The sequence below is a fragment of the Tupaia chinensis genome, unplaced genomic scaffold (assembly GCF_000334495.1).
Source record: "Tupaia chinensis unplaced genomic scaffold, TupChi_1.0 Scaffold000074_1, whole genome shotgun sequence".
NCBI classification, from domain to species: domain Eukaryota; kingdom Metazoa; phylum Chordata; class Mammalia; order Scandentia; family Tupaiidae; genus Tupaia; species Tupaia belangeri.
In genome coordinates this window covers 131,123-140,737 of record NW_006159534.1, presented here as the reverse complement: position 1 = coordinate 140,737, position 9,615 = coordinate 131,123, and the positions used below count along the sequence as shown (strand labels likewise).

General features: G+C 44.7%; 1 protein-coding gene across 1 annotated transcript in view; it reads left to right on the top strand.

Annotated features, from left to right (window-relative positions):
- CLEC20A (C-type lectin domain containing 20A) overlaps positions 1 to 9,340 on the top strand; it is a 22,675-nt gene extending 13,335 nt beyond the window's left edge. Inside the window, exons 9-11 of the mRNA XM_014583759.1 lie at positions 2,447 to 2,566; positions 4,057 to 4,142; positions 7,188 to 9,340. Coding sequence (XP_014439245.1) covers positions 2,447 to 2,566; positions 4,057 to 4,142; positions 7,188 to 7,268 — 287 coding nt within the window. The 3' untranslated portion in view covers positions 7,269 to 9,340. The remainder of the gene's footprint in view (positions 1 to 2,446; positions 2,567 to 4,056; positions 4,143 to 7,187) is intronic.
- Positions 9,341 to 9,615: the final 275 nt, after the last annotated feature.

Below are 9,615 nucleotides of genomic sequence, written 5' to 3'. Positions count from 1 at the left end.
CTTTCTTTTTTTTTTTTTTTTTTTTTTTTTGAGAGATTTTCACTATAGGGCGCGTGCGCTCGCCAGACAGAGACACAGAGATAGAAAGCGAGAAATCACCCCCCAGGGGGGATGGTCATGCCGCAATCCCTTCTCCTCCATTCTCCTCTCGGGATCTTGGGCACACACGCATATGCACCAGGCGTGAGTTTAAGCCACTGGGTCCGCACACACACGCGTCCAGTGTGAGTTTAGTGCCTGGCATATGACAGACACTCAATTAAAGGCAGCTATTACCGTTTTTACCTCAATTCACTAGTGAATGTTTAGTGACTCATTCCTTCCTCCCAGTTCAGATGTCTTACTCAACAGACGGGGCTGACCTCATTCTTGTTTTATTATAAACAATTATGAGTGATCACAACACTGAATGACTGAGGTCGCAGCACCTCACACGGCAGGGACTGGACATCGCAGAGAGTTATTTCCACAATCATTTCCTGGGGACCTATTCTGAACGAGGCATCAGACGGATACAAGCCGAGCAGGCCTGGTTTCCTGTTTCCGAAAAAGCGTATGTAGCCTAGTAATAGGGACCAACAGAGACAACTAGAAGTTCCAGCAGAAACGGAACTGGCGGAGGATGATCCACTCATTCTGCCGGGAGGTGGAAACTGGACAAAAGGAAACGGAGGATTCGCTGGCAGCAAAGACCTGAACGTTCTTCCTCCAGAGGAGACAACACAAGGATGGATGTTCAATGCGTGGTTTGTTGGGGAATGACAAGCAGTTGGGTGGACTGGGGCACAGGCCACATAGTGGGGAAGGGGGTAGCAGGGGATGAGGGGGAAGTGGTGGGCTGGGGCCAGAATCTGGACTCGATCCTGCAGTCAGCGAGCCATCAGAGGATCCTTGCACGTGAGCAACATGGTCAGAGTTAGTTTCCAGAAGCAAAGTGGTTCAGACATGGGACGGCACATGTATTGAAGCTAAATGGAGAGAGCGTGAATCGCCTAATAGTACAGTCACAACAGCGGTGGAAGGACACATCCCCAGATGCTGAGACTACAGGACTGGAAGGCAACGTGAACTGTTCACGGATTACGTTCAGGTGACGAGGATATGGGTGTCCCCCACTTCTGTGTTTCCGAATTTTACACATTCACTTATTTCGTTAAAGAACTTTATCAAGGTTTGGATGAGGCAAAAAGAGAGGCTGGCCAGGAGCAGAGCACACACAGGCTGGGTGAGTGCACCGCTGTTCCTGAGCGGCACAGGGAGGAGGGACGTGAGAGAATTGATTTCACCCTGGTGCACAAGTGACAGCAATAGAAGACATACCAAAACAAACGCATTAGAAAAACAAAACACTCAGCTTTGTTCACTGAATCATAGAAACGTAAACTTTAAAAAGACACAAAACTATTTTAACTTACCAGTTTGGCAAAAATTTGAAAGGGTAATAATGCTGATGAAATGGGAAAATCAGTGATCTGGGATGTGAAACTGTGCCACCATTTTGGCAGTGCATGTCGGTTTTGAAACGTGCGTACCCCTTCATACAGAAAGTTTACCTCTGGAAGTAGATTAAGGAAATAGGACAAGACGCACACATGCATATGCATCCTCTTGTACAGAAGTGCTACCCTTGGAAATGGATTAAGGAAATAACAGTACGAGACACAGGCATCTAGACGTACCCTCCACGCACAGGGCTGCTTATTATAGTGAAGGGTGGGAAGCGACCTCATACTGCTGGAAGCTGATTGTTTGAATAAGCGATGGTTCATTTGATGGAAACTGCAGCGTTTAAAGAGAATAAGGTAGAGTATACAGCTGAGTTACAAAATTCAAGTGTATGGATAGCAAACTGTTAACAGTGATGGGGAAGGGATACTTCTGCTCAATTATTTTATAATAATGTTGCCACAGAAATAATATGGTTATTTCCGTATTTGAAAAAAGAAAAAAAGGAAGACATCTTCAAGACACTGATGGGACTTTGATGCCTGGATGTGAGAGCAGGCAAGAGGGAAAGGAGGGAGCTGAGGATGCCAGGGTCTAGCTAGAAAGCCTCGATGTACCACCAGCCACACAGGGTGAGGGACTGCTGGGGAAGGGCCCAGCTGGGTTTGAGGTGCCACCGCTTGCTAGAGGTGTGGAGGGTCCCCAAGTGCTAGGGTGAGCTCTGCATAACTGTAAGGGCACTGGCTTCTTGGGGTATGGACGCCTGAACTAAAAAAACTTGGTACTGAGGAGAAACCCTGCAATCTTGTCCAAGCCTCACAACTCCTGCCGTCAGGGGTGCACTGAGGGACAGGCAGGGAATGCGCGCCCCACACTGGTGGCTTCTGCAGCGGCTGTGGGTGCAGCAGTGACTGTCCTTGTCTCTTCTAACTGGGGCAGTTGCCAGAGCAGATGGCCTTACCCCTGGCTGTATCTGTAACAACCTCTTTCTTCCCTGTAGCTGTGACCAGTGCAGGAGGTGGCACTGATACGCGCGATACAACTACTGCCACTGAGGCCCCACCTCTGAGCTCGCCTACCCAGCCAGAGTCTAAAGGAAAAACAACAGCACCACAATCAGGTAATTGCTTTTTCCACTCTTAAACACCCAGCAGTTAAATGTGGAGTTACTCCTCAGCACCCGGGTGTTCCAGACCTTTCTATAAAAGACAGCATGTTAGCGTAATGGCTATGTCGCTGGACTCCCACGTAGTCGACCGCGGCTCGTGTCCCGGACCTGGTGGCTTAAAACTCACGCCGGGCGCGTGTGCGTGCGTGCCCAAGATCCCAAGAGGAGAATGGAGGAGAAGGGATTGCGGCGTGACCATCCCCCCTGGGGGGTGATTTCTCGCTTTCTGTCTCTATGTCTCTCTCTGTCTGCCTGGCGAGCGCATGCGCCCTACAGTGAAAATCTCTCAAAAAAAAAAAAAAAAAAAAAAAAAGACAGCATGGCCTGTTGGGAACAGGAATAGGCATGACAATGTGTACTCCAGTTTAAGCTCCATGACTATTGTGAAAGCTTGGGGCAAGTTCCTCGTCTGTTTCTCATCTGCACGAGGGGTACAGACATTCCTTAGTACAGGCAGAGGGCTGATTTCGGGACCCTGGGCAGGTGCCTAAATCCATGGATGCTCAAGTCCCTTACAGCCGGCCCTCCATGGCTGCAGTTCCAGCACCTGACTGCAGAGGAAATTCGACCTGCGGGTGGTTGAGGATGTCAAACCTATGGATACAGAGGACCAACAGTACAGTAAAAACGGCCCCACCTACATCACAGGATGCTGTGAGATAATTACGCAAAGGTGCCATCAAATGCTAGGAGAGGGAACCAGCAGTTAGCGTACTGGCTATGTCGCTGGACTCCCACGTAGTCGACCGTGGTTCGCGTCCTGGACCCGGTGGCTTATAACTCACACCGGGTGCGTGTGCGTGCGTGCCCAAGATCCCGAGAGGAGAACGGAGGAGAAGGGATTGCGGCATGGCCATCCCCCCTAGGGGGTGAGTTCTCACTTTCTGTCTCTCTGTCTGTCTGTCTCTGTCTAGTGAGTGCACGCGCCCTATAGCGAAAACCTTTCCAAAAAAAACCCCAAAACGCTAGGAGGTAAAAAGTGGCCCCATGATGAGGTGGCAGTTCCATGATGATTATGGGTGCCCAAGGGTTGGGCTTACTTACAGACTCACAGAACTTGCTCAGAGCTTTCTGAAGTAGAGTGCCTAAGGGAGATGAAGACCTCCAGCATGACATGAAACATCCACCTGATAGATTTATTAAAAGAAAGGAAAAAATATAGCAGAGACAGAAAATAACTGCTTGCCAGGTGGCCAGGCTGTGGGAGGAGAACCAGCCTTAGCCCAAGGCCCGGGGCTCTTTTCTTTTCAGCCACTGGATGGTTGGTCCTAATTTTCGCTGTGTATTCTCCTGCTCAGCGCTTTCTCTCTCGGCCTTTCTTTTTGAAACCCCAAATCACCATGGTGTCCGATGGGCACTCTGGACTGCTAAGAAGGAACTGGAAGTTTTCAAATGGCAAGAGGATTATTTCCCCTTGGGACAGGTAGCCCTTTCTTTTTCAGGGTCCCCTTTTGGAATCCTGAAAGCAGATTTTACCATCCCAGCTCTCATGGACCCAGAGGAGATGAAAGGCCAGTTTCTGAGAGAGGTGAGACATCTGCCCATTTCTAAGTGACCAGTCAGATGACCTAACAAGACGAGGCATTTTTATTGAAGACCGCTAAGACAAAGTGGGAAATTAGCTCATCTTGTTCCCAGTATCACTTTAGCTCATGATGACAGGTTGCTTATGTACCAGGATCTTTCTAGAATGTTTCCCGAGTTGTTAATTTTTGTTAAGTTTTTGTTTTTAGCCTAAGTTTGAAGGACTAACGTCTGGGTCTTGGTTTCACACTTATTCATTGGGTAACCTTGGGCAAGTAGCTTATTTGGAGCCTCAATTTCCTCATGAAATGGGAACGATAATAATACTTATCTTATATGGTTGGTTTTATGATTAAATCATATATTCCATATAAATTGCTGAGCCAGTTGTCTGACACATAGTGGGTGCAAAATAAACACCAGCTATTATCAGTACGATTACTGTAGAGTTCTGAATATACATTTGTTTCAGACTTTATTTTTCTCGTTATTGTTTCTACATACTGAGAGAAAAATCTTTAAGCTGATTAAAATTTTTTTTTTCTTTAGTTTTTGCTATAGGATGTGTGTGTTTGACAGAGAGAAAGTGATAAATCACCCTCCGGGGGAGGGGTGGATAGCCATGCTGCAATCCCTTCTCCAGTTTCCTCTCAAGATTTTGGGAATGCATGCACATGTACCTGGCATGATTTTTAAGCTGCTGGGTCTGGGACTCCACGTGTGGAGTTGGCCATGTGGGATCCAGTGCCTTAACTCCACTCTACCTGCTGGCCCCTTAAAGCTGATTTTTGAACATGGCTTAAGGGCACATTCTCCAATTCTATGAGATAATAATCATAGGATATCAGAGCTAGTGCAAACCCTACAGATCATCTAGTCAAAATCATAATTTTAGGGAACCAGCAGTTAGCATAATGGCTATGTCGCTGGACTCCCACGTAGTCGACCGCGGTTCACGTCCCGGACCCGGTGGCTTAAAACTCACGCTGGGCGCGTGTGCGTGTGTGCCCAAGATCCTGAGAGGAGAATGGAGGAGAAGGGACTGCGGCATGACCATCCCCCCTGGGGGATGATTTCTCGCTTTCTGTCTCTATGTCTCTGTCTGGTGCGTGCACACACCCTATAGCGAAAACCTCTCAAAAAAATTTTTTAAAAAAAATCATAATTTTACAGACAAGGAGACAGATGGGCATTTACCTGGTAGCTTGCTGCAATTTATTTATAGGCTAAACAAATAGCACCTGGGCAACTCATTCTAAAATTTCACAAAATCATGTTTCTAAAAAGACCAGTAGTGCATGTGTGTCTAATGTATACATATTTATTAAAAGTTTTACTGATATAAAGGAGGTATAGCACACAAGTTACAAACTCTAATAAAAATACAATACTGTACTGTAATGTCACAGAGCCAGCGGGGTCTTACAAAGTGCTCATGATTTTGGAAAATGCACACGAGCACGTCCAAGTGTCTGCCAGGAGGGCGGAGGGGCTGCCGAGCCTTCAGTGCGTTCGGCTGTAGAGGACACAAGTGCAAATGCTGCAACTCGGCATCCATCTCTTTGCAGACTTTCAAGTCATAAAACTGTGGTGCTGAGCACTGCGTCTGCAAAAGACAAGAATCTACTTCTGGAGGGTTGGGGGGGGGATAGAGGTACTTTCTACCTTGTCTATTCTGTAAGGTCTACTGCACTATACCTGGTTCTGGCCTGGGCCCTTCAGCACTCTGGGGGGGTGTACTCACTGCAGCTTCAGACACCGAGCCAGAATCATCTACCTTCTCCTTTAAAATGAAACCAATGGGAACATCGGGGTTGAAATGGGGAATCGCACCTCCAGGTTAGCTTTGTTGGGACGTATCTATTTCATAAATGGGATGACCACTTGAATAGAGAGCATTTCCAGCTCACAGGTTAAAGGGTAGTACCAGAGGGGACAAGGTGTGTGTGGAAGAAAGCTGAATGCTGTTACTGGTTTTAGCGACATTTGAAATTCCAGGTAGAAGCAAGGAAACACATGTACCTGCCTCATCCCAGTTCAGGAATAGGGACAGAAAACATTTTAATAGACACCCATTTTAATAGACTAGTGGTTCTTAATCCTAGCTGAAGGCAGAATCCTCTGGAGAGAATAAAAATAGAAAAGAAAAGAAAAGAAAGACCAACTCCAATCCTTAGAGAAATTTTATTTTATTCCTTAGTGGTGGAGCTTAGGAGGCATCTCCATTTGTGTGTGTGTGAGTGTGTGTGTGTGTGCATGCACACACATGTATGAGAGAGACAGAGAGAGTAGGAGGGAGAGAGGCATTTTTTTTTGAGTTTATTTTTATTCATAAGGAGGATATGTGTGTGGGCATGGGAGAAAGGGGAGGGGAGAAGCAACCCTCCAACAGAGCTCAGTCATGGTGCAATTTTTCTTTCTCCAAGACTCTACCCCGTCAGGATCCTGGGCACACTTGCATGAGCCCCAAGTGAAGCTGACAGGGCTGAGATATGAACCCTAGTCAGTCAAGTGGGATCTGACTTCCTCTGTGCAAGCTTAACCACTGTGTTGCTACAGGGATGGCCCAAGAGAGGCATTTCTGATGGGTTCTTGCTGCTGTGATCCCCTGACCTAGACTTTCACCTCACTAGGACTATAGGTGGTATATGTTTGGGTGGGTCTAGGATATGAACCCGGGCCTCCCCTGTGGCCCCAGCCTTGCACAGCAGTACCCTAGTGCTTGTGCCACCACAGCTTGGCCTCTTTTTTTTAAAAAAAAAAAAAATCAAAACTCTCAGTGGTTCTGATGAATAGTCAGAATGAAAACCACTGATTTAGTCATTTACTTTCGTCCACTTTGTCATTAAACGTTTAGTTTTCTGGCTAACAAAATTGATCTATGTGCTTTCCCACTGGCGGAGGTGCGAATGTCAGGCGGGCCACTAGAGAGAGGATAACACACATTCAAGGGCAGGGATGGTCGTAAAGGATATGTGTGTGGTATCTTAGATTGAAAACCTCTGCAGTCACAGAATAGCATCAACAGTTTCTGTTTCTGATGTTTCAGATTCAAGAAGTCTTAAAGCTGACATTAGGTGATGAGCAATTCAGATTGAAATGGGTTGGCTTTGAAGCAAACAGAAAGTAGCATACCCGGCTGATCTGCAGTTTCTTTTTCATCTGATTGTCTCTGGATTGTGAGAGAATTTTAGTTTTTTAAATCTTAGTAGAACTGGATTAGAAATAACATGCTATATGCCAAGAGGCATAGACCTACAACATGCACGAAAGAAAACCACACCATAGGAAACCCGCACCCTGAACTATGTGGAAGGAAATAGGCAAGCAGGAGAAGGAGGGGTGCTGGGGAACACTATCCTTGAGAATGACACACAAACAAGGATGATGCAGCAGAAGTCCCAAAGGCAAACCCCAGTCATCTATCTGGGGAATGAAGAGAAGAGGGTGGTGGTCTAGGAAATTCAATGGGACCACGCTCCCAAAAAAACCGGAGGAAACTTCACCAGTAACAAGGCATTGAAGAGATTTAAAGTTCTCCAGCAAGGAGCTCTCTAAGGGCACCATCATATCCTAACATGTGGTATGCTAGTCACCTGTCCTACACCTCAGAATTTCTTACCTGTGAAGTGGGAAATTCTAAGACGCACTGTTCTTAATGTTCAAATACAGCTTTAGAGTACTGTCCTTGCCTATGTTTTCTCCAGGTGTCCTAAGCACTCAGACGCTTGCCAGAGGTGATAGTAAGATGTCAAATACAGTAGCAACTTTAGTCTGAAATGTTTAAAGTTAAAGTTTATTCGTATTCTTTGTAGGAATATCAATAAAAGACCTCAAACGTATCTATAGCTGTACATGTACAAGAACCATCAAAAATTATTCACAGAACAAAAATAAATCTTCTTTAGAACAAACCCAGGTAATGAAACGCAGAGATGGGTCTCACATATGGAACAATCTAAGTGCTGCTAGCACAAAAATATGGCTTTAAAAATAAAATAAAATCTTGGGTTTTGTTTTTCTAAGGTGTATTTCTCTTTCTTGAAATAAAAAATAAATTATTTAGAGCTATCATTGTAAAATAGTCATGTGTATTAACACACTCTTATTAAGGCCCTGGAGATGAAAAACAATCAAATTTAGAAGGTGTGATTCAGGTTAATGTGCTGCTGTCTACTTCAGTCAATTTTCATGTAACTAGGAAATGTCTAAGCACCAGTCCAAATTTAGCCTTTACTATTTATTTGAACTTTCCTGCAAGATAGTGGCCAAAGAGTAAATTAATATTTAACCTTTTGGTTAATTGGGAATTAACATTTTCCCACTAGAAGTTTGGAAATGACATAAATACAGTATTTATTCATAAATATTTACACCCACACATAGATGAGGGAGGCCCCTAAAACACAGTTTCTTGGGAAATCTCTTGATAACAGATAAATCTGGTGTTAAGTCTTAAACTAAAACATTTCCTAGGGACAAATGAGGACAAATAACAACTGATTAGGAAATTAAAATGCATGCTGAGATGTGGGCAGAAAAGGCCATTCTCCCATCCTTGGCTTGTGCCAAGTCTTGCTGGGTAGTTTGCTGAAACACCTGAGGATGAACCGATCAGAATCAAAGCTACTTCTTCCTGGATCCTCCCCTCAGATGGGTGGTGTGCAACCTCCTGTGACTCCCCATGGTATCAGCTGTGATACTGTTCTTGAGACAATGTCAACCAAATCGATTTCAAGTCACTTTAACTTATATATACATATAACACATATATAGTACATTTTAAAAGAGGATAGAGTGACTGTCATAAAACCTAACCACCTAAAAACTCAAGAGAGTTCGGGAACTATTGCTCTATAAAATAGATGAACATTCATAAAAAGAAAGCCCTAGGAATGGTGTGTTTTATGTGGGTGTGTATGTGTTGTTGACAGAAATTTCCTTTCCCTATCTGTGTATTTGAAGAGTGGGCAAGGGATCTAAGTCCTCCTGTTTCTTTGAACCACTGGGCTACTGAGAAGACTGCCAGGCATGGGTCTTCTTTATATATATTCTATCTCATTCACATTTCTTCACCTTTGTCCTTCCTAAACTCAAGAGCATTCATAACTGAATAATGCCAACGAAAGAATGCTTCCACAACTGATAACAATCATTCCAACACACAGGGAGATTCTATTGAAAAAAATTCAACACCCCAACATCTCTTGCTTTTAGGTATTGGACTCCCACATGGCTAACTGAGGTTCGAGTCCCAGACCTAGCAGCTTGAAACTCATAGCAAGTGTGTGTGTGTATTAACACACTTAAGGCCCTGGAGATGAAAAACAATCAAATTTAGAAGGTGTGATTCAGGTTAATGTGCTGCTGTCTACTTCAGTCAATTTTCATGTAACTAGGAAATGTCTAAGCACCAGTCCAAATTTAGCCTTTACTATTTATTTGAACTTTCCTGCAAGATAGTGGCCAAAGAGTAA